The 23922-nt window shown below is 54.3% G+C and overlaps 9 protein-coding genes across 9 annotated transcripts; 7 read left to right on the top strand and 2 right to left on the bottom strand.

The window, feature by feature from the left end:
- Positions 1–237: 237 nt before the first annotated feature.
- GCG54_00011043 (uncharacterized protein) lies at positions 238–1280 on the top strand (the record flags this gene model as incomplete). The annotated part of the gene is made up of 2 exons (XM_045410953.1): positions 238–523; positions 589–1280. 2 exons carry the CDS (start codon positions 238–240, stop codon positions 1278–1280), a joined length of 978 nt encoding a protein of 325 aa, XP_045268011.1.
- Positions 1281–1942: 662 nt separating this feature from the next.
- Positions 1943–2766, top strand: GCG54_00011042 (uncharacterized protein; the record flags this gene model as incomplete). The annotated part of the gene is made up of 2 exons (XM_045410952.1): positions 1943–2486; positions 2738–2766. 2 exons carry the CDS (start codon positions 1943–1945, stop codon positions 2764–2766), a joined length of 573 nt encoding a protein of 190 aa, XP_045268010.1.
- A 1184-nt stretch (positions 2767–3950) lies between these two features.
- Positions 3951–4902, top strand: GCG54_00011041 (uncharacterized protein; the record flags this gene model as incomplete). The annotated part of the gene is made up of 2 exons (XM_045410951.1): positions 3951–4515; positions 4574–4902. 2 exons carry the CDS (start codon positions 3951–3953, stop codon positions 4900–4902), a joined length of 894 nt encoding a protein of 297 aa, XP_045268009.1.
- A 329-nt stretch (positions 4903–5231) lies between these two features.
- GCG54_00011040 (AB hydrolase superfamily protein B1A11.02) lies at positions 5232–6528 on the bottom strand (the record flags this gene model as incomplete). The annotated part of the gene is made up of 3 exons (XM_045410950.1): positions 5232–5452; positions 5528–6000; positions 6074–6528. The coding sequence occupies 3 exons, from the start codon at positions 6526–6528 to the stop codon at positions 5232–5234; spliced, it is 1149 nt and encodes a 382-aa protein (XP_045268008.1).
- Positions 6529–10175: 3647 nt separating this feature from the next.
- Positions 10176–11743, top strand: GCG54_00011039 (Mannan endo-1 6-alpha-mannosidase DCW1; the record flags this gene model as incomplete). The annotated part of the gene is made up of 4 exons (XM_045410949.1): positions 10176–10275; positions 10353–10832; positions 10883–11124; positions 11177–11743. 4 exons carry the CDS (start codon positions 10176–10178, stop codon positions 11741–11743), a joined length of 1389 nt encoding a protein of 462 aa, XP_045268007.1.
- A 1034-nt stretch (positions 11744–12777) lies between these two features.
- On the top strand, positions 12778–13482 carry GCG54_00011038 (uncharacterized protein; the record flags this gene model as incomplete). Its single annotated transcript, XM_045410948.1, has 2 exons — positions 12778–13155; positions 13402–13482. 2 exons carry the CDS (start codon positions 12778–12780, stop codon positions 13480–13482), a joined length of 459 nt encoding a protein of 152 aa, XP_045268006.1.
- A 422-nt stretch (positions 13483–13904) lies between these two features.
- GCG54_00011037 (uncharacterized protein) lies at positions 13905–14468 on the bottom strand (the record flags this gene model as incomplete). Its single annotated transcript, XM_045410947.1, has 1 exon — positions 13905–14468. One exon carries the CDS (start codon positions 14466–14468, stop codon positions 13905–13907), a length of 564 nt encoding a protein of 187 aa, XP_045268005.1.
- A 3381-nt stretch (positions 14469–17849) lies between these two features.
- On the top strand, positions 17850–21587 carry GCG54_00011036 (uncharacterized protein; the record flags this gene model as incomplete). Its single annotated transcript, XM_045410946.1, has 1 exon — positions 17850–21587. The coding sequence occupies one exon, from the start codon at positions 17850–17852 to the stop codon at positions 21585–21587; it is 3738 nt and encodes a 1245-aa protein (XP_045268004.1).
- An 840-nt stretch (positions 21588–22427) lies between these two features.
- Positions 22428–23822, top strand: GCG54_00011035 (uncharacterized protein; the record flags this gene model as incomplete). The annotated part of the gene is made up of 3 exons (XM_045410945.1): positions 22428–22703; positions 22763–23456; positions 23512–23822. The coding sequence occupies 3 exons, from the start codon at positions 22428–22430 to the stop codon at positions 23820–23822; spliced, it is 1281 nt and encodes a 426-aa protein (XP_045268003.1).
- Between the last annotated feature and the right edge of the window lie 100 nt (positions 23823–23922).

Here is a 23922-nt window from a genome sequence, read left to right as displayed (position 1 = left end):
GCCAGCGTCATGTGACAGTTGTCAAATTTCCTTCAGAGCGGGCTAATCTTGGGCTGCAAGATGTTGGGCGAGCGGATGGACGCCACATCTCCAGTCACTCCGCCTGGTTAGCAGGCAGCAGCAGGCAGCAGAGGCGCCCAACCCCGCCTTTGTGTCACAACATCAGACTATTTCAGCTCGCACCAACACCTCTAACTCAGTAGCGCATCTATTTGCAACTGCGTCATCATTCGAACCATGGGCACCGCAGCAGTGACCGACGTACAGACGACAGCGTGCAATCCCCAGCTGCAATGCCCACTCTTCAACATTCTGCCGGGTGAGATCCGCAACGAAATCTTCGCGCTCGCGCTCGTCCAATACGAAGACAGCGAGAACGCCTATCCAGAAGACTCTTACTGGTATCGCCCGGGATTTTCGGGTCCGCGGAAGAGTAGCAGCGCCCTCCTGCAAACATGCAAAGCAGCCTACTTTGAAGGTCAAAAGGCCTTCTTGAGAGAGCTTGAATGGGCCTTCTGGTTTGGTAAGTCTCGATAGATCAGCACCGCATGTCATTTCATGTCACTAATGAATTGTCTGCGCCTGTAGACCGCGGTCCAGAGGGCCGGACAGGCATGAATTCATGTCTGTCCTTCTTCCGCAAGCTCACGCCTCAACAATCCCAGGACCTCAAGAAGGTCCGCTTCTTCATGCAGATGTTCAGATTTGAAAACGGAACTGAGTTGCATCGCCTCTTCCACCAGCCAAACTTCAACCCGGAGAAGCTCACCATCACAATTCGCTACTCTGACTGGTGGTACTGGGAGAGCGATACTCCTCTGCGAATGAAGGAAGATTGGCTGCGGCGGTTCAGCGGGCCTCCTGGGCTTAGAGAGCTCAAGGTTGAGTACGAGACCATCACTCGGAAAAAGGATGCGATGATGAAGATTGTGGAGAGAAACAAGAAGTGGAAGCTGAGTGTTGGGGACTCGGAGGAGGGCGGCCATTTGAGCGCGGAGGGTACGAAGCTAGTGGAATGGAGGTGGCATGGGAAGAGTGCTCTTGGAGGCACAAAGTGGTATCATCATGGGGAGGGAGATACGATGGAATATGTTGTCGTGACAGACACCTGGCGATACGTCCCGGGGCCGATGAGCGAGGAAGATCTCAAAAAGCGAGAGATTTTGCCTCCTGAACATTACCCAGCTCAGGACTCCGATGACTCCGACGGGTCTGATGAAGAGGAGGAAGATGATGATGCTGACTACTCGGAGTACGAGATCGAGGATGAGGACCTTTGATGTTGGTTTTCAAGACAGCCGGCCCAGGTGGCGTGCAGTTTACATACTTTATTTCTCTTCATTTTGATGCAAATATCACAACAAAGAACCATGCACAAATCTGTATCGTTCTTGAGTTATTTGCTCTAATATTCTTGTTTCATGTCACTTTCCAATTGTGAACTTGATTTATGTCACCTTCTCGTGATTCTCACCCATGTCATTGAATGCAACTCGCATTACGCCCCCTCAGAGTTGATTCGACATTCTCATACAGACTTACGATCATGGTATCATTCTTACTCCAAAGGATTACAGAACCCGCATTGTGTTGTGAACATGATCATACGAGCAAACGCTGAGTGCTCATGGGCCAACTAATCGGGCGAATTGAGGAACTTTGTTACAAATCCTTCGCCTAACACTACGGCATGCCGAGAAATAATACGAAGCAACTCGCATTTATTGATCTTACTCGCATAGTCTTCACTGGCTAACCGACCACGCTACTGCACGCATCTCCGCCACCATGGCCTGCGATTTACAAATACACGAAAGATAGTTCCCACTGAACAGTTCCTTTAATGGACAGGTCAAGTATTTAAGTCACTACACTCAAACTCCTCACTCCGTTTCTTAGTTGCCGAGTACACAATACATCACCAACGTCTAAAATGGTCGCAATGAACCACATCGCCCTGATAACCAGCCTGGCTCTTGCCAGTGCCTACGCCTCCACAACCGCACCCCCAGCCACGACGTCTGCCCCGTGCCTTCCCCCTGGCGCAATGTGCGGCGTCCAGGTCCAATGGAGCGGCGGCGCCTTCGGCGACAAATACGGCCTCGCAAGCCCGGAACAGTGCCTCGAGTTCTGCAACGCAAAGCGCACCTGGGGCGAGTGCAAAGCCTTCTCCTTCTTCGCCAACGGCAGGTGCCTGATCCACAACAAACCCGCCTCCGAGGTCGCCCGGCCCCAGGCAGACAGCGGCTACTGGATCTGGGACAAGGAGTGCTGGGAGTGCGGCGAGCTCGGCCCCATCGACGAGGTCCCCACGCGGACGACGTCCGCGACGACGGCCGTTGAGAGCTGTCTGTCGCCCACGGCCAAGTGCGAGGTTGAGGCCAGGTTCACGGGCGAGGGAGACGTCAAGAGCTGGGGGAGGTTCGAGAGCGGAGACGGACCCGAGGACGGGCCGGCTGGGTGCCATGAGCTGTGCACCGATGCGCGTAAGCCGCCGCGGTGTCGGTCGTTCTCATGGGACCCTAGCACGGGGACTTGTCTGTTTTACAACTTTACTTTTGACCAAGCTTTTACTTCAGCACCTGGAAGCGGACTCTGGGCTTGGGATATTGATTGTTGGACGTGTGGTGTTAGTGGATATTCGTGACATGCTGGTTTACCTATTACCTCTGGTTGGGCGAAGGCACCTTGTTAACGATGGACATCGAGCAAACATTATTGTTGTGCTAACATATAGGAATGATATATCTTTTTACTCCTATTTGATTGGATCGTGATAGTTCATTTAGCTGATGGAAAATGTCATTCTTTCTGATCAAATAGCGAGATTATCATATTACATTTGCACACGTTGGCTGGGATCAATACCAAGCCTAGGATATGTGCTTGTGGAACGAGCGAACCATTTCGTAATTCTCGAGAACATGTTCTGTCATCTAATGATATAGCTACGTTAGATCGGGCAGTCGAAGAAACATATTGATGCTGTTGGGTTCACAGTCGTAAATTGCGGCCATAGTTGTAAGTACATGTACTCACTACTAGGTATGCATCGTCTCACATAGACACATAGCAGAACAAATGATTGAAGTCTATCGACATTACGATACATAGATCAAAACGGCGCATGCGTAATCAGCAATGTGTATAGACTCAAATCCAGAGGATGTAGTCGCCGTCGAATAATCCCTCTAGTCTTTTGATCGTTGACAAAATAAGGCAACTGCATGTGTGGCCACCTACACAAAGTGCTACTAGACAACTAAGCCATTTCAGCATGATACGTATTCTGAGTCCCACGATCGCATCCATATGTGACGTGAATGAGACGGAAATGCCCAACATGTGATATTGAGTCTGTTCCACGAAGGTAGTCATGGATCTGACAGGCAACTCCGAGGTGGACCGTGGCTACAGGCAGCCACCGCCTGGGCGCTCAAAAGCTTAGCCGAACCTTTAGCGTCTTCGGAGCCTGAGCTTGTCGGAACAGACCCTGAAACTCCCTTCGGCACCGTTCTCACCCGCAACCACCTACCTGAAGGTGCAATTGTTATTCTTCAATCTCATCAAGGTTGTTGAATCTTCCCGTTGCAAAATCCAACACTTACCTCCAGAAATCTCAACATGACGCCCAAATACAAGTCTCAAAGATTCCCCTCGAGCTTGGCGTCATTCCCGCACAAGGACAACCTAGCATGCCGTTCAACTCGCTCCGCCTGAGGCCAATCCGGCACCGCCACGGCCAGGCTCCCGCTACGCCCAGACACCAACTCCAGGCAGTGAGATTCCTCGCCGCGTGTAAATACCCATCGCCGCGGCGCCCAGATTGCCGCTCTTTCAACCCAACACCAGTCTCAATACTACTACCTATATTGGCACCTATCCCATTCTCCAGAGACAAGAACACCCCAAAGCAAACCGTGTGCCGTCTGAGCACGCAACCCGCCACAATGTCGCTCAGCTCCCTCCTCCCAGGCAGCCGCAAAAAGCGGTCCCCGCCCCCGAAACGCGGCCCCCAGCCCGTCCGGACCTTCTACACCTCCAACCCCGTGCCGGTCCCCGCAGACTTCCTCGCCTCCCCGCCGCCGGACGCCCCGCCCGTGACGCTCACCCGCATCGACTGGTCCAAGACGCAGCTCCCCGAGAACGAGGGCCGCTACGCCGTCGTGCTCGACAACGTGCTGACGCGCGCCGAGTGCGCGCAGCTGCTGGCGCTCGCCGAGGCCAGCGCCGTCACGGCGGACGCGCCGTGGCAGCCCGCGCTGGTCAGCATGGCGCAGGGCTGGGAGATCCTGGAGCCCGAGTACCGCAACAGCGACCGCATCATCTGGGACGAGCAGGAGGTCGTCGACCGGCTGTGGGCGCGGTGCGCGCTGGCGGACGGGCTGCGGGAGGAGCTGGCGGCGTTTGAGGGGGTTGCGCGGCCGGACCGGGGGTTCGAGACGGACTGGGTGTTTGATCGGTTCAACAAGCGGATGAGGTTTTTGAAGTATGGCAAGGGGCAGTTTTTCAGACGTAAGTTTCGGGTCCTCTTCGGCGGTTAGGGGTCTGGTTGTGGCTAACACGGTGCCAGCCCACTGCGACGGTCCTTACAGCGAGGAGATGGAGGACGGGACGGTGTATAGGACGCATTACACCGTCCATCTGTATCTCAACGACTCTGTCGCCGAGGTGGGAAAGGAGAAGGCGGACCTGGTGGGTGGCGCGACATCGTTCCTGTCAAATGACGAGAGGAGAAAGGTCGACGTAGACCCCAAGGCGGGAAGGGTTCTCATTTTCCAGCATAACCGGCTCTACCACTCTGGCGACGATGTCATCCAAGGGACGAAGTACACGTTGAGGACTGATATCCTGTATAGGCTTGTGAAGACGGAGACGAAGAGGGAGCATGAGACTGCTTGAGCTGTGGGTGTGGGCACTTAGACACAGGCGTTGGGGAAGGAGCTCTGTTGGGAAACATATCTACTTTGAGATAGCTTAATACGTGGGAAAGACACCACTCAATCATATTTAATTGACGAGACTAGATTTCTTGCGGCGTAGTCTGGCCTTGTCTCTATCTTTTGACTGGCTAGTGGTCTTCAACGTAGTACCGCAGCACTTGTAAGCGCAGAGATGACTTGCACGCAATGGAGGAAACGTCACCATACCAATGCACCAGAACGCAGGAAATCTTATAGCCAGCGATCACTTGAACCAAATTAGCCGTGTCTATTGATGAAGCTAGAGATCTACAACCTCGCCCGCGTCGCCGCGTCCCCCGCAATCTTCTTGACGAAGCCAATGACCCTGCTGTAATACTCCGTCGTTGACTGGTGCCCCTCAAACATGTAGAAACAATGCGGCATGCCCTGGTACGTGTGCAGCTCCGTCGTCACCCCCTCCTCCTGCAGGCGCTCCGCAAACGCGATGGCCTCGTCGCGCAGCGGATCAGCTCCCGCGACCTGCATCACTGCCGGTGTCACATCAGAGTCAGTTCCCACTTCCAGCGTACCTCAACCTTCACATGACAAGAGAGGAAACTCACAAACAGGAGGAAGCCCCTTCAAACCGCCCTCCGCCGCCAACAACGGCGAGTGCCACGCCCTCGGCTCGACGCCCCCCGGCGGGCCGGGGAGGTACGCGTCCCAGAAGAACTCCATCTTGCGCGCGTCGACGATGGCGGCGTCGTGGCACTGCTGGTAGCTCGCGAGCTCGTACTTGTCGCTGGGCATGAGCGCCGGGTGGCAGGTCACCGGGAAGGCGAGGACCTGGCCGAGGAGCCCCGAGACGCCCTCCGCGCGCATGCGCAGGGCCGTGACGATGGCGATGTTGGCGCCGCCGCTGGAGCCGAGGAGGAGGATCTTTTCGGGGTCGATGCCGAGGGTCGAGGCATTGGATTTGCACTGGCGATGGTTAGTTGCCGGCTTGGTGAGTGGAATGGAGGACTGGGGAGGGGGTACCCATTTCGTGGCGTCGAGGCAGTCGTTCAGGGGGATGGGGAATTTGTGCTCGGGAGCCCTGCGAATTTGTTGGTAAGTTATCCTGTCGGTTTGGATTCTATACTTGGAGAGGATCTCAATCAAAAACTCACGTTCGGTAGTCCACGCTCACGACAACGACATTCCCCAACCCCGCCAACATCAGGTTCTCAGGCTCCTCCGTCATATGGCCCCCGACAACCCACCCGCCGCCGTGAAACCTCATCCCCAGAACCGCCTTCCCGTCCGCCCCAGCAGCAGCATTCTTGCTCCTCCAGATCTTGATCTCGACCTCGGCGCCATCGCGCACGGGAATCCTCCGCGTCTCCGCAAGCACGTCAACGCCCTCCTGCGGAGTCCCCTTGGGCGCGGGAGGCGGGCTGAGCCAGGCCTGCCGGAAGTCGTGGAGCGAGAGCTCGGGCTTCCAGAAGGGCGCCACGGCGGCGTCTGCGGCTTTGAGGACGTGAGCGAATTCGGGCTCGAGGTTGGCGAGGTGGCCGTTCTTCGGGAGGGGCCGGAAGGATGGGGTGAGAGGTGTGTAGTCTGGTTTGGATTTGAGATGGACCATTTTGAAGGCAAGGGAGATTCGATGAGGGAATGAGTGAGTGAGATGTGAGTTTTGTTATGAGTTGGAGGCAATTGAGTGAGCAATTGAGGGCAGCTCTCTGACTATCACAATATGCGCAGGATGCAATGATTCAGGATGCAAAGATATGACGGCTTCACACTGCAACAATTTTGGAGCATAACTATTACCAGCTCTTCCAGTGTTTACAATGAGTTCACAGGGGCGAGAAAGCTTTATCACTGGGACCGCAGAGGGCCAACCGGAAAACACTTACCACGATGGCATACCCCTGGTCTTTACACAGAGATTCGGGTATGCGTACTGCTGCTGCCAAGCACAGAGTGACAGGATGTGACCTATCGAGTGCGTTGGAAAATCGGTTTGTCTTTGTGCTGTGCGACCGGCTGGAGGAATACGGCGTTTGGTGTAAGTGCGTTCGCACCCGGCTATCATTCTCCGGACCGTCTGCTCGGCGTGCGGGGGGCCGGGTGCCGGCGCCGTCTCAGGAGGATGAGGCGTGCTGCAGATGACACGAGCGTCTAGAGGGCACCAAAGACAATCTGATAGGTATCAGAAGAAGGCTGACATATCGCGAGGGAAAAAACGAAAAAAAAATGATCCGATGGGGGAGTTTAACCCTCTTGAGTTGCCTCATGCCTGAATCGAACAGGCGATCTCCTCATTACTAGTGAGGCGCTATACCACTTAGCCAATGAGGCTATTTGGTTGATTGGATGATAGACACGGTCACTTGGTTACCTAAGTAGCAAAAGTGGGGTGCACAATTTTTCGCTTCCCCTACAATCAGTCCCGGCGGAGCCAGGACCCGCGAGAAAACTCCACGGTCTGATTTCTTAAGGCCCGTGTGCCTCGTTTTCTTCTCTGGATAGCCACCAAGTCTCGGCAGCTATCCAGGGATGGATGCGTACGCTGCCGGGACCATTCACTGCGAAATACTTGTGATGGACGTGAACGAGAACCAGCAGAATGGCCGCTCCGTCCCCGTGCGGAGCTCTTTCAGGGGGGTGCTTCTCCGGGGAATTGGACAGTGGAGATCAGGACCTCGGGGCAGTGCAGAGAACCGAGAACCACTCGTCTACGGAAGCTGGACACCTGGAGGCTGGAGGGAGGGAGCTGCTATTGCCAAGGGGCACCGTGCTGATCCAGGGCGAATACAAGCATCTCGAGTGCGACAGCGACGACGGGAGCGCACGCATGGCGAACTCTTGGCTCCTTGGCAGTGTGGTTTGGCATTGAGATTCGAGAAGAACATGTTCAGCCTTACCGGGAGGCCGCGTACGCCCAAGTCCCCTTTTGCCAAGATGCAGTGGATGAAGCCCGCAAAACAAACTTAAGGTGTTCCCCCTTTTTTTTGTGCATCCGTACCAAGATCAGAACTGGTTGCTTGGTTCAGGAACGAGCCGAAGGAGGACCCCTTTTTTGCTCCTTTGGGCGGCTGCTTGGGGGCTTAGACGCGTGGATGCAAACGTTTAAAATTTGGGGAGGGGGAGGCATTCGGACGCTGGGACAAATGACGATCTGATGTGCCTGGCTGCTGACGGTACTACTCCGTCATCCCGTCTGAGGGCATGCAGACAGAAATGCGGTGAAGATTCGCATGCGTGGACGGTTTCTAGAAGGCGGCTGAGGCCGGAGCATGCGAAGTGAGGCGATATGATGGCCCGCTCAGCTGAGGCCGCGCTGGGTGCAGTCCATATCGGAGATGGGGTCGGTGTCTTGAGTCCCGGCGGCTGCGGACAGCGAGAGCGCCAAGGGAATGCCCAGGCGCGTAGATCGCGGGAGGGAAGCACACAAGCAGTGGGCGCGACATGGGCAGCACGAGGTACTAGGCAAGGGAGCTAGCAGAGCCAAGCAAAACCGAGGACCCAAGGAGGAGCACAGAAAAGCTTGACTTTTTTCTTCGGGGCTCTTCTGTCTTGTGTTTCGTGCAGAATGGTGTAACCGCCACCGGTTGAATGACGAAGCACGAAGCTTGGTTTACGGGCTTGGTGAGCGCAAAACCGTCGATCGCCAGGCGCTGAAGAGTTGGCGGTAACACGGCCTGGCAGCGCGACGAATGTGAGCGCATAAACGGAGGGCCAGTCACTTTATTTCCAGCACAGACCACCTGGCCCGCATTTAATCAGAAAAGGGGGGCAACTGGGCGATATCCATGTATCTGATTGGTTCAGGTAGCAGCACGTGATCTTTCTCGTGACTTTCGTCAGGGGTTGTCCTGCCACGGACGGGAGGCCGTTGGTGGCACGCCGTCGCTCCCTCGCCCGGCCATCGGCTTCTCCTTTGCCAGGCATTCGCTCCGTCTCACGCTCAGGGGGCACAGCACCTGAGGTATTATCCGTACGCGCAGTCTTCTCGGCTGGAATACGAGACAGGATGGATTGGGTGCTCGCTCTGGTCCCTCCATTTCTAATTGAGTTTCTGCCCCAGCCTGCAGAAACAATGAAAGGCTGAAGGATATTCGCAGAAGACTCCCGCAGAAAATCAGCCAAGACAAAATTGCTCGGCATGCACAAGCCGTGCACCGCCCATCTCCTCAGCACCACCCATCCACTCACCCCTTGTTGCTGACCCTGTCCTTGGATCGCCAAGACCGCGGGACAAGAACGCTGGAAAACTTGGAATTTGCTTGTTTTCCTCGCTGGCGACTTGGCGCGTCTGGGCACTGCGTGGCATGTACAGTAGTGTGGGAGATGGCTGGACTGTTGGCTGCGCGAGGTGAGCACAGGCACAACAAGCACAGGGAGACATTGATGTGACTGGAGCTTGTGGTTTTCGCATACTCAAATACATACTGCTATCAGAGTAATTAGCAGGCAAAAGTCTCGGGTTAGGTATTGTTTTGCGCCCACTTGAGTCCGTTGACCCGTTGGCAGAGGACGCTATCGAGGACACCGTCGCAAGCCACTGCGCCCATTGTTCATCGCTGAGACGGACCACACGCATTCCTGCTGCCGTGCTTGCTCTCTGCTGCCGCTGCTGGCCTGACATTTCGTTTATGTTGGGCACGACGAGAAAAGTCTCCCTCTGCTGTGCCCCCTCGCCTCTCTCTCCCGTAATGTGGTAATTGAGGTGAGTGCCCCGGTGGTGACATGACAGGACCACCTTGCTCATTATCCATTCGTAAAAGAGACTTCCAGACCCCGGCCCTACCACCCATCTGCCAGTCATTGCCCCCGTACCGGTACCTTCCCTGCAGCTTGCACTTGCCCGATCTCCAAGTATCTTCTCTACCTTTACACTAAGGTGCCTTGCACTAGCACCACCCCTTCGCTGTCACTCTGCCATTCATTCATTCTCTTTCCCTTCCGACCTGCTGTTCCCGACCCTCTCTTCGCCTTCCTTTCCCTTCAACTTCCCGGTTCATCTCCTGCTTTTCCCCAACCTGACCCTCGTTTTGCGTCTTCTCAACTCCACCTCCACGTTCGCCGTCCATACTCGACGTCGAAACGAACGCTTCCTCAAACCCGCCCTCGACCGAACCGCTCCATTTCTTCGCATGATACGAATCTAGTATCGACCGCGCCGAACGCCTAGGGAAACCGATCCTCCCAACCCGGCATTTTTCCTTTCCCTTTCTCCCAGTCGCTCGCTTCAACCACACACGTCATTCGACGAACATCCTCGCCATGAAGTCTTCCAGCTCCTTCATCGCCAGCGCGGCCGGCGCTCTTTTCCTCTCCACCGGTATTGGTATCGCCAACGCCGCCTACTCCATCGCTTCCAACGGTACGCATTCCCTGCCGTCCCCACGACCGACCCAGCCACGACGATCTTCCCCACGGCCTTACTAACACTGAATACAGACGACATCAAGAACACGGCCAGGGACATCGCCTACGATCTGATGAAGTTCTACGATGGAAACGAGACCGGCCACACTCCCGGTATCTTGCCTGGTCCACCGCCCGCGGGTGATTACTACTGGTGGGAGGGTGGTGCGCTTTGGGGAACCATGATTGACTACTGGCATCTGACGGGCGATTCCTCCTACAACGACGTCGTCATGCAGGCCATGCTGCACCAGGTCGGGCCCAACCGTGACTACATGCCTCCCAACTACACGGCATCGCTGGGTAACGACGATCAAGGGTTCTGGGGCATGTCCGCCATGACCGCTGCCGAGAATAACTTTCCCAACCCGCCGACCGACCAGCCCCAGTGGCTCGCCCTCGCCCAAGCCGTCTTTAACACCATGGCCAGCCCTGACAGACACGATAACACGTGCGGCGGTGGTTTGCGCTGGCAAATTCCCCTGTCTAACAACGGATATAACTACAAGAACAGTGAGACGACCCGGCTGCTCTTGAGTAACCCCGGAACTGACCCAATCTAGGTATTGCAAACGGCTGCTTCTTCAATATCGGTGCCAGATTGGCCCGCTACACCAAAAACACCACTTACTCGGACTGGGCCGAGAAGACCTGGGACTGGGTAGAATCTGTGGGATTTATCGACGCTGACTACAACATTTACGACGGTGGCCACGTCGAGCACAACTGCACGGATATCAACAAGGCCCAGTTCTCCTACAACAACGGTGTTTACATGCTCGGAGCCGCCCACATGTACAACTTTGTAAGTATCGACTGCGCCCTGAAACTTGGACAGCATATACTTACAAACTCAGACGGACGGAGACGCCAAGTGGAAGACCCGCCTCGACGGTCTCATCCAGGGCACCATGAATGTGTTTTTCCCCAACAACATTGCTTTCGAGATTGCCTGCGAGGAGCACAACACCTGCACCACCGACATGTTGAGTTTCAAGGGCTACGTCGCCCGCTGGATGGCCATCGTTACCCAGATTGCACCCTACACCGCCGACAAAATCCTCCCTGTCCTCCAAACTTCAGCAGACGCTGCAGTGAAGCAGTGCACGGGACAAGCCAACCAGCGCACTTGTGGCTTCAAATGGAGCACGGGTACCTACGACGGCACGATTGGTGCCGGCCAGCAGATGAACGTCCTCGGCGCCGTGTCATCGCTTCTCATCGGACAGGCCAAGCCGCCCGTATCGAACAGCACTGGAGGTACTTCCCAAGGTGACCCGAATGCCGGCAGCAACTCGAACAACGACCTGGGCGTCCACAACACCCCCATCACCACGGGAGATAAGGCTGGCGCCGGCATCCTGACCTTTTTGGTCCTGGCGTCTGCCGCGGGTACATTCGGATGGATGAGTTTTGGGGCATAATGGATTTGCAGCATATAACGACTTGATATTTGTTATTTCGCATGCAGCATTGCCACGGCTCTGCTGGCAGGTCGCCGAGACCAATTCGGCGCCTGTTCTCTAGGGATGTACCGGCGCAGGCCAGGGAAGGCCAGGGTTGTTGATTGGATATTTGGCGTTGCTCCTTTTTTGTACATGCGCTGTGGATGGACGCGGGCGCAACCGTCGTAAAGTCACCCAGCGCTCCCCGACGATGGGCATTGGGTAGCCCGTGATCGCGGAAGTCCTAGTAGTCTATAATGTAGCTATGCTACACAATACATAGTTTCCTAGAATAGACACATCGTCACTGAGACGATTGTTAACAGCACACAAACGTCAGTGGTCTGGTTGGAGACAGCCTTCAAGCATGTGTTTTCCAAATTTTCTTGAAACCGAGTGCATTGAATTGTTGCCAGCGCCATGACGCCATCTTCATCCGATGTCCGACAGGCGGAAGGCCCAGACGCTGAGCCTGACATCTGCACACGCGAACCCTCTACAATCCCGGGGCCTTTCTAGGCCATGTTTCCCCCCGGAGTTGCAGCGTACGTCATCTCGTCATCTGTCGTCTTATCCTGTGGCGGCAGCCGTTTCAGTGAGGCTCTTGAAGCCGCCAAGCGTGTTCTGGCTTCTCTCTTCCAACCGAGCTTTTGCCGGCGTGTTTCTTGGCCTCAATTCCCCTCTCCTAAATGTGTTCTCTAAACATCCCTCACTCCACTCTACTGGACGTGCGGCCAACCACATTCAGCGAGTCTCATCGAGGGTGGCCCCGTCCGTTTCATCAATCTCTCACTCTCACTCTCACTCACACCATTCAGATATTGCATCTTTCTCAGCTAGACTGACGCCTGGGAAGCTTGTCTAATTTTATGAGCGGTTGCATCTAAGCGACGGTAAACAATTGTTTCAATACTGCAGGATTTGTTATCTGTTGCGGTCCTTCTGTCAGCTCATTCCTCCACCCGTCCCAGCCGAACCTCCACCTCATCCCGGGGAGGGAAACACCGCCCGCAATGCCGATCCCGGACCTGACAAACACGACGACCTTCCCGGCCTTCGACGGCCTCCCGATCGAGGAAGACGGCGCCGCGCCCGGGATGGACGCCCGCGAGGAGTGGTTCCTCGTCGCGCAGGTGAAGCAGAACATGACCATCACGAAGCCGACGGTGGTGGTCGCGGACCGCGCGGGGGACGAGTTTGCCATCACGTTCGAGGACCGCGGGATCGACCTGCGGCCGGTGAAGACTGGGTGGACGATCGTGGTGCCGCGGGCGTGCCGGACGGCGCCGAAGGAGGGGAAGAAGGGGTTCGTGAGGGTGGCGGAGGGGAGGGGCACCGGGGTGAAGTATGTGCCGGCGGCGCTGGAGAGGGTCTTTGAGCTGGGGCGGGCGGTGAGGGAGGGCGGCGAGGGGGAAGGGGAGGGAGGAGGGGGAGGGGCGGCGGCGGNAGGGGGAAGGGGAGGGAGGAGGGGGAGGGGCGGCGGCGGGGGAGATGTGTGCTGGGTGTGGGAAGGCGGGCGGGGAGGTGAAGAGTTGTACGGGATGCGGTGTTGTGCGGTACTGCGGGAAGGTGAGTTTCGAGGATGGCGAGACGGTGATTGGGGGACAGGGAATGGTTTGCTAACGTGATGGGTGTAGGAGTGTCAAACGAAGGATTGGAAGACGCATAAGCTTGATTGCAAGGCTTTGAAGGGCATGGTCAACGCGTGGGGGGTATGATGGAGGCCTGTTTGATCAAGCGTGCGGAAAGCGTGGATATCTCAAGACGACCAGGCTCCTGCTGGATGCTTCTCATGAAAGCGGTAAGTGTATGTTCTGGCACGATTCATCAAGCATTGATTCTAACAACAACTAGATGCAGAGGGACTCGAGGTTAATGGGAATACCCTATTAGTTCGTATTGAGTCCTCTGAAGAACTTGGAAGGAATGAAAGCTTTCTAAGGATGCCAAGTTTCCAACAATCTGCCGATGCTCAAGGACCGTGATTCAACTCGCATCGCTTTGCCCAGAAACGCCTGTCCCGCCTAACCAACAAGTACATATCAGAAACTATCTTGAATGAGTGATGACGAATCGAATAGACTTTCATCCACACCGGCCCCCTTCAACACTCTGCTCCTCCACACTCCCACACATCCACCTAGTTGTACAGAATCCGGGCAGCGGTAGGCGGGAACGACACATAATCGTTATCATTCACCCCAACCAGCTCCAGCCCCTCCACCGTGCCCGCAGGCTTGCAGTCGGACGGCGTCGACAGGTACGCGCCGTACGTCGCGTCCCAGGTCGCATACCCGCCGTCGACAATCGACACCCGCCCGATGTTGGCGTTGCGCTGGTTGCCCGGCCCGCCCGCGCCCCAGCCGCCCGCGCCGCCCGCGGGCGCGGGCTTGAGCGAGGTGAAGACGTCGAGCTGGCGGCTGCCGCCGGCGTAGGTGTTGGCGTCGGCGAAGAAGGCGAACTGGCACTTCTTGCCGGCGGCGGCCGCCGGGTAGGTGAAGGTCAGCAGGGTGGTGAAGTCGTTGCCGGCGTTCTGGGGGTACTTGGAGACGTAGCCCCAGGAGGCGGGGTAGATTGCGCCGTCGCGGACGTTGTACTGGAAGACGGCGGAGGGGGTGAAGTAGGAGCCGGTTTGGCGCTCCTCGAGGGGGGCCGCGAGGGCGGAGGTGGCGGCCAGGAGGGTGATGAGGAGCTTGGAGAACATTGTGGGCTGTTGATGGGTTTAAAAGTGTGTGTGGAGGATATGAGATTGGGGCTTTCTGGGGTGAAGGGCTTGGGAGTTGGTGATGGGACTGGTGATGAGATTGATGGAGATGAAGAGGTATTATGTCGTGCCTTTTATATCAACTTCCAACGCCATCATGGTCCTCGCCGTCGAGTCAAGCATCGTGACCAGTACTTCACCGAAGAAAGAATGTCATGTCGCCGGGCATACGCATCGTGGCTTTCCCAGCTGGGGCATATTCCGGAGGCAAAGTCATCATGCGGGAACCAAAATGACACTCGGCAAAGACGACTTTCTCAAAATAGCATCATGGAAGCACATTGCACCGCTCTCACCGACACGAAGCCGCAAAGACTGAACACACGAACACACACACAACAATCTTAGCTCCAGGAGGCTTTTTCGCCCATACGAGCCTCGGCCCTATCCCACGCCGCCGGGTATCTTGCCGGATCAGCCCTGCAGCCCTCCTCTCTTCCCCGCGCAAACTAGAGCTTAGCCTAGCTCCAAGTGCCGTGCCGTGCGGTGTGATGGGAGCCGGAGACTTTTCTGGCATTTTTGAGGCTGGTGTAACCACGACGCCCGGGAGCTGGGCAGGATAGGAAGTCAGCCCTATGGCCGACAAATGAGAGGGAGTACGCTTAAGCGGGAAAAGCCTACGTGCAGATGACGAGCTCATTTGGAGGAGGCTCAGCTCTGGAGCTGAAAGTGAGCTTTGTGGCCAATGGGAGGGGAGCGGTGAGAGGGAGCTTATGCGGCCTATCGGGGGCTGCCGCTGACCTTTGTGGCTTGATGGGCTTTGGGGAAATGGATGATTCTGGCGGTGGCTGCGTGGACTTTTGAGGCCTTGCATTGACGCGCAACGAATAGGTCTATCAGGTGCACGCAGGGCATCGTGTCGTTGAGAGCATTCGTACCCGTCAATCGAGCAGTGAGTGTGAGACAGCAAACGCGGGAGGTTGATGGAGGCATGGATGATGGAGCTGCCGGTGAGCAGGAGGGGCAGGTCTCGGTTGGGAGGACTAATTGGACGGGTAAGATTCGGGGTGATTCTTTTGCGGCCGGGACAGAAAGATGAGGTTGCTTCTGGCGGGGGGGATGTGGTGGTGTGGTGTTTTGGGGGGGCTGTGTAAGCCGAGCTGAAATGTCGGGAAGGATTTCTGGCATCGTGATCGGAACGCCTGAGACACGGGCCAGGTTGAGAGTCGACATTTCCTTGAGCCGTTCGCTTCGAACATGGCCGGGCCAACTCTTACTGGCTGGTAGATTGACGGCGAGCTTCATCAAGTTCTTTCCGCACCACCTTTTTGAGGTGATCTCCTCTTGTCATGACGGCGGTCTGAGACATACGAGATCTTGGGGAGAGGAGGGGTTTGAAAAGCTTACTTTAGGTAGAAGTCTCAAGTCGCGGTACGTCTTAAATGCTGAGAAGAGTATGACAGGCTATGGCGAAAGAAGATTCTGAAATGGTCTAGTCATTTCAGTGGCAATATTGCCCTCGTGAGGACATCTTAAAAAACGCTGACGTCTTCGGTGAAACGGTCAATGACCCAGCCGCGAGCAATGCTTAAACATTACCTGGTGGAACTGCAGTATTAGCACGCTGCAGTTGAAACTCCTTATTGGACATACATCCGTATGAGCATGCGAGTGCGTAGAATAGATTGAAGTAACGTTGACTCCGGCGAGTTTCGATTAGGCAGACTTGACACTCGTGTGTAACCTCTTTTTTGAGACACATGCACGTCAATCAAGCCACCAAACTTCATGAAGGCCGTTCTTCCATCGGACAGTTATTGTGCCACCTGCGGTTGATTATTTGGAAGCCACCTGCGTCCTCTGTGGTGGTGCGCAAAACTTTGTTGAGGTCCCATCCGCTTGCTGTGTTTGACTTCTTGGACAGTTGAGCTTTCCCTCTCTCTATTCAAGTCAATAAATTTGACTTGGTTCTCTGTATACCGCAACTAAGTCCTCAGATGGTGGTCCGTTGTTCATCAGTTCTGCTCTGTGCCTGAGTGACTGGATTCATACTTTAGTGGCCATCGTGGTCACGACTGGCACTTTCCTTCGCGTTGAACGGTCTCTGATTCGGCTTTGCCCCAATAAATCTCTTACCATTGAGCGCATAGTGCGGGGAGAGTTAGGTGAAGACATGGCCTAGAGATTATGACCAATTCGTCCCCGGAATTAGCTTACCGACCTCATTCAGCCACCTGTACTCCCCATAGTCCTACGAGCCATGAGCCACTCTTCCTCTTAGTCCTTTGATTACCGTTAAGTTTCCCTCTGTCTCTACATCCCGAGATTGGCAAAAGTATGTAGGTGATACTTGATTCATAGCACGGTCTAGCCCCACTCAAGCTGAAGGTTGTGATCTACGGCAGCAATGTGTTCGGTTCAGTACAGTGCAAGAGAAAGTTTCCTTTCTATCTACAATTATGTTTTCTCTTCAACAATTTCACATGGAATATGTTACGAAAATAAGTCCTGTTTCATAAGCAGTCAATTTTGTAATCAGTCGGGCTAGATAGTAAGCTACACTAAGTTAGTGATAGAACTCTTCACATGATCATTTGCACGCTCCACTGAGCAGTTCATTTTCATACATAAGGTCCTTCTTTCTTGAAGCTTTCTTTATACTTTGATTCATTAGGTCTTTCCCCTTCTCGATCTACTCGTGGGATGTAAACTCAGACATATCGATGTGATTTATCATAAGCACGCAAGAAATATATACCTAGTTATTTGGGAGTGTGCGAGTATGTCTAAAAGCATTTAAACTTGCTGAAGAATGCATGCTGCGTTCTCCGTGCTTATTCTCACGTATTAGGCAACTGTTCCGCACGACCCTTGCACCCTCCAGGCAGCGGTGCCCGGGGAGGGGTTCTTGTGTGGAGTGTTTCTGCATGTTGGAGCAGGCCTCCAACAACGACTCCTACACAGCCACAGCCCAGTGGTTCGATCATTCTGCAGCTTATCTACAGAAATCAATCAGGCACCCAATAGAAACTGCGGATATCTTACTACCCACTGTCAGCACTCAATTGGGTTACAGACTCCAACAAGTGTTCACTGGGAGCATGTCTTGTTCCATGTCTAGCAAAGCCTCACGAGGGCCCACTGCCAAGGTCCAACGCCAGAGCCTTGTCGGCGATGTCGGCCAAAGAGGAAGATTCTCAAACCATGCTGTGGATTGATGCGACGGAACATGTTCATGGGGCTGTTCTGATTTGGAAAATGTCGCTCACATGTTGGCTTTGGCGAGGCATTTAACCCCCGGAGGTTCCAGATCCCTCGGCATTGTCATCCATCCCACCAAACAACGAATTATCACCATCTCTGCTAAAAGTCCCGGAAAAGATGGCTAGCTCACAAGACCACTTCTTCAAGCTTTTAGAGTACTGGTCCATTGACAACCTCGACGCTCTCTCGAGGGACTACGGAGGCCACTCGGAGTCCGACGATGTTAAACGCCTGCGTCTGAAGAACTACCCAGGAGCCCGATCCTATCTCAGATTTCTGCGGGATTCGTCTGACGACTACGACGATGGCCCTATGTGCACGGGCGCTGAGGACGATGCGGAGCTTTGCCGCGAATGCACCAGCCGGTTGGACGAGGTAACGAAAATCGAGTATTTTCGAGTCGGTCTCGAAGATTCACTCCTACGCGGTGACGCAAACGACGCAGACGATGTTCACTATGAGTGCGCGAATATTCGACCTAACGATGTTTCCATGTGGGCCAAGGAACCCAACTTCTACCGAGCACTCGCTGCCGATGGAATGGGCTTCTTGTCTCAGGTCGCGCATGTCTGCATGTACGCTGCCGTTAATCCTTGCAAGAACACAAGGTGCGAAGATCTGCGTGATAAAATGGATAGCCGTGCCCCCAAAGTGCCAGGGTGGCCATCTCTAAGGGAATGGGCAATCACTGCTATGTCTTGCCAGGAGAATCATCGGAAGGACTGGACTGAGGAGTCTGCTATTGGGCATACACATATTGCTAGTGCTGTTGCGGGACTTGCAATGGCTCTGGCAGAATGCTCACGGCCATGCTACAGGAAGACTCATTTTCAAAACCACCTCGACAGAGCCGAAGATGGAGAGGTCGAGGAGGACGCGGATCAGCGAGTCAAACTATTGGATCAGACTCTGGACCTGCTCTATTGGATGGTGTCGGTCCAGTACAACTTCTCAGTTGGACCAGAGAAGTTCGGTCGCTGGGTATCGGATTCGATGTCCGACAGCACTGGCGAGGGACTCGAGAGGCCTAAGAAAGCGTTCGACCAGCTGGACAAGACCAGATTTTGCAAGTTCCGAGTATGGAACTTCCTTGAAGCCTGCGACCGAAAGGATGCGGATCTGCCAACCATTATGAATTTCTTGGGGGCGATGGATAGTCTTGTTGACGACAAAGAAAAGAAAGCCCACGAGAACTGCACGCCAAAGTTCTGCCAGCAGGCTATTATGGACAGTACGAAGACACAGCAAATGCATGCGCCTGTGGAACATCAAAGTTGCTCCAAATTGGAGTTCGACATGGACCAAATCGACAAGGCCGTCGACGAAGGTCATTCCACGGCCTGGCTTTGCGGCGAGGAAAACATATCTGACAACAAAGTTCAGCTTGCTCACCCGCACGATGACTACGTCGCGATCTCCCACGTCTGGTCGGACGGGACAGGCGTGGGTCTCTCGTCAAAGAATGAGGAGGACCCAGACTCAAGCGCTCGCATGGTCAACTCCTGTCTCTGGGAATTCTGGGAAGACAAGGTCAATAAAGTCTGGGAAGGCGAGGACCGGAAAGCCATCTGGTGGGACGCTGTATCTGTGCCGGAAGGTCAGGGGCAGTATGCCAAGGCTCTCAAGTCCCTACACAAGAACTATGCCAATGCGAAATGCACTATCGTACACGACAAGGAGCTCACTCGCACCGAGTTCAAGGACGACGGAAGCCCGTGCGTTGCGCTGGTATTGTCGAACTGGTTCTCTCGCGGTTGGACTGCGTTGGAGCTGCAGATGTCCAAGCAGGTCAAGGTGCTGTTCAAAAAGGATGGCGAGATCGTCCCGTATGATCTTGACAAGGATATCTTGGAGTTCTTCCCGTCCACGACAAGTCCCGCCCATTGGTTGGCTACGAGCTGGATCAAACGCTTGCGAGAGCCTATCAACGATATTGGCGACATCATCCACACGCTCAACTCACGATCTACTTCCCGTCCGCGCGACAAGACGAGAATTGCTGCACTGCTCGCTGATGTTCCACACTGCGATTTTTCAGGGCAAGAGGGTGAAATCACACGGGACATCCTGTCATATCTGGGGAAGGTTCCTTCGCTCTGCTTGTTCCATGGCGAAGCCACCATGAAAAACAGTGGCCCATGGTCGTGGTGCCCATCAACCATTTTCAACATGCCAGCTGCAACACCCATCGACGTTGAGAGCCGCACTATGTCTGATTTCCTCTCACTACTGGATGTCACAGAAGATGGCGCGATATCCGGTCAGTGGCGTTGTCGGGAGCTGAAGAAGGATGACGAAAAGGCAGTCCACCTGTTTGGCAGAGATCCTTCGTCGCGTGTCAAAGTTCGTCTCGCGCTCCAGAAATCCCAAATACAGCGCTGCTTGCTTTTGCGTCCCATGGCTTCGTTACAACAAGGAGAGCCAGCTCTGCTTGTGAAGAGGCTCGGCCAGAGAGCGGACCACAATGAAGAGCAGACCTTGCTGTGCGACTATGTTGGCACTGTCTGGGAAACTCAAGCACTCGAGGAGTCTGAGTGGCGTTATTCGCAGATCATCATGGGAAGCAAGTTGGACTCTGATGAGTCGACGGAATTGGAAGATTTTGACAATGTGTCTTCCGAGTATCCCAAGGATTCCATCTCCGACGAGAAGGCTGATGTTGATGTCGAAAACTATGAGCCCCAAAAAAAGCCTGCTCCTGTGGCCTGGCTTAGTTCCGAAAGTACACATGACTACGACGAATGGCTAGGGGATGATGAGAATTTCTTGGGGGTCCTACAGTCAGGTACTGTTGATGACAGGTCGCTCCGGGAACAGTTAATCGACTCAATCGCGAAAGCAAACCAGAAAGCAGCCCAATATCTGCTCGAACTATCCAAGGATGATCTCGATCCGGAGCTGGCGGATCAACTGCGACTGGAGGTGGACGAAGACGAAGCCAAGTCACACGCTATCATCAACGGTCTTTGGTCACTTGGCGATCACTATCTGCGAGAGCGAGAATGGAACAAGGCCGAGGAAGCATACAACAGCGCTCTTGATTTATTTGAGAGTCTTAACGAGGATGATTTGTCTTCCCAGGCTCATTCAATTCCTAGTTATACCAGGGCGATGCTGACCTATCAACGCGGCCTGGTATCGATGTTATCCGAGAACTTCTCTGACGCCGGGCAATTCTTTGCGAGGACTTTGGATATGATGAATGGGAGGACGAGAAGCCAGAAGCCTTTGAATCAAAACGGAACGAAGTCCCATGGAAACGTTAAGAAGGAGGTGATTAACAACAAGCAGCAAGCCCGCGGTGGCAGGCCTGAGGACAGGGACGGTGATTATTTTGTCAAACGCAGCGCCCTTGGCGCCCTCATCCTGTTGTCCATTGGCCAGGAGAACGGCGTTGACGAGCCACTCGACGAGCCAAGGGAATATTTCATGAGATCTCTCCGCTTTGCAGAAAGGGATAGACTTGAAGGGAACGCCGCGAAGGCAATCATCGACTACAGCCTACGGATGCCTGAAGGCGGCCCACCTATCCCGGGTAAACAGGAGGCTCTCAACATCGAGAAGACTCTCACGAGCGCTCTCAAAAAGTTTGATGTGCTATTCCGGAAGAAGCACTTACTTTGCTGCGTCACTGCACTTTGCCTTGGTGTAACCCTACGAATCAGGTCTCTTTCGGCGAGCGAGTCTGAGCGGAAACGCCTCTCAGAAGATGCAGAAGAGCATCTCAAGCGTGCTGCAGCCGACATGATGGAAATGCTTCCAGACTTCTCAGAGGAAGAGGATGACTCTGGGCGAGAAATGAGATTGCGCAGTATTGCTCTTGCTCATGAGCGGCTTCTAGAGAACAACTATTGATGGAAACGGTAAATGATGACTCAGAGTGGAAGCTTTCACCGGAAATCTTTTTGGTGAGCTTTTTCGTAGAATCATCTGAACCATTAGAACTTATCTTTGTTCTTCTCGTTTTTATATTCACGTACTATAAACCGCCGCCTTATTCCTTGGAAATAAATGACGATATTGAACCAGAATCCCAGGCAGATGTCAGAATCCCCCTTCACAAACCTGGAATTGAACATCATGTGCGTGATGAAAAAGCACTTGGCTGAGTTCAGCAAGAATGGCTGTGTTGTGGCTGGCTATGCATGAAAGTCTCAGTCGATTCCGATTGGTCTTGACTAAGGATCCGGCCAGAATGAAGACCATTTGTTGTTTGACTTGTATCAACGGGGCGTATCGCCATTGGGCTTCTCCCGTTGGTCCGCCACCCTTACCATCATGCATGTCCACACGGATTCCCGCCATTGGATGACAGTGCATGCGGGCGCGGAGTTCTTCCAGTTACATTTTACGGCGTCTGGCTTTTCGTTTGTCTGACTTGTGAGGAGAAAGCCTGTGACTTCGCGCGAAGGTTCCCTGAAGTGTGGCCCGGCAAGGTGTAGCACAAGTTAGGCTAACACTGTCAGACCATGCTTACCCGCCCATAATTGATGCTTGCAGTGATATGAGTTCGTGTTCTATACATGTTGTAGTAAGGCCTCCTGCCCCATTTCGTCTATATTGTCGTCCATTCCCCGACGATGGGGAACAAGGAGGGGTTCTGACTGCAGCTGCATCGAATATCCACCTGGAAGTAAGCAACATTACGAAAGCTCAATTGATTCCCATTTTCTTCATTTCTTCCAACCTCTCATCATGCCTCAAATGGCGCCCATATGGTTTTACTCGCTAGCGAGTTCCATCCCCGTCAAGCGCGAGGTGCTCAACGATGCTGCGGCACGGGCTTTGCGTTTCCAGTGGAGGAACCCAGCCGACATCCTTTCCGTGCTCCTTCTCCTCGGCCCCGAAATCGTAAAGAAGGCGGTAGCCGCTCAGACCGGTCGCCGAATCACTCCCGTCGCGTTTTCCTTCGGCTGGGTGGCGTATGGAGCAAGCGCCCTGCTGGATGCCCTTGGCGGTGAGTCTCGAGATGTGCGTGGACGGGAGTTTCAATCGCCTGGGTGAATTTCATTGAGAAACCAAGCTAACAGGGTGTGTTAGGTGGGACACTCATGCCAGCGCCGGACGTGGATGGTGTCATGGTTGTTGGCGCCGATAGCACCCACCTCCGGAATTCGTCAAGCTGGGTCCTGGGTCGTCTGCTTCGAGACTTGACCTACAAAGTGGACGAAGAGATGCATCATGAACAGCAGCACGTTGCAAACCCAGAAGCTAGCAACGAGAAATCGCCGCAGATGAGAGGAGGACCTGCCTGGGAAGCCTTGAGAGTTTCAGTCTACACGGTTGACTCTGAACCAAAGGCCGCACATGGCGTCCCGTCTCTTGACTTGGTCTGGTACTCCGGCTGTATGGTCATACTTATCCAACTCGTCGTCTCCATGGTCCCGTGGATCGTCTACGAGGATTGGTCAATCTTCCTCGTCACGGCCGCCGGCACTCTTTTGGCCGTCGTTGGTAGTTCGCTGCCCCAGTGGCGGCAGGAAAAATGGGCCTGTCCCAGTGATGGAGGTGCGACTGTCGCCATAACCCAAGGTAACGGCAGTCGTCACGTAGTACTCATCGAGAACAATCGTCGGTCGAAGATTGGGCTCGATCTCGAGATCCTTGCTCGCGCTACGCGCGTATTCAAGCCAACGCTTCAAACGAGAACCATAACTGTGGTCCTGACTCTTCTCTGGGTTATGCTGCTCATAACTGTTTCAGGCATGGAGGAGCACACTTGGTGTACGTTGATCGCTTCTTGTTCGGTCATGCCCCTTCGAAACTGATGCTATATTAGATTTGCTCGCCATTGGTCTCGTTGGGAGTGTTCAGAACCTGTACGCTGCTGGTGTCTCCAGATCGCCGAGCGCTCATGGCATACATATCACGCACAAGGAGACGATTCGTGACAGGAGGGTACACCCTGTCATCAAAAAGGTCGAGAAAGACTATCCCTCTATGGGGTTGGTTCTGCTGGACATCTTCTATCCAGGGTCGTTGCGGGTCAATAATGACGAGAACAAGGAATTCTGGAGAGAAGCAGTTCAAAACAGGATGAAACCTAACAAATTTGGGGTTCGAGTGGACACTCTTGGCGCAAAGGCGTAACCATGATAAAACGCACATATCATACGAGAGCAATCATCCCAATTGTTCTCAAACCATACTTTTGGCACAACTTGCATTTCAGCGGCAGGCTTTCCTCGCT

This window comes from Colletotrichum gloeosporioides (genome assembly GCF_011800055.1).
Source record: "Colletotrichum gloeosporioides strain Lc1 chromosome Unknown consensus_17, whole genome shotgun sequence".
In the NCBI taxonomy this organism is placed as follows: Eukaryota; Fungi; Ascomycota; class Sordariomycetes; order Glomerellales; family Glomerellaceae; genus Colletotrichum; species Colletotrichum gloeosporioides.
The sequence above is the reverse complement of the archived record's forward strand: the minus strand, read 5'-3'. Positions and strand labels throughout refer to the sequence as shown.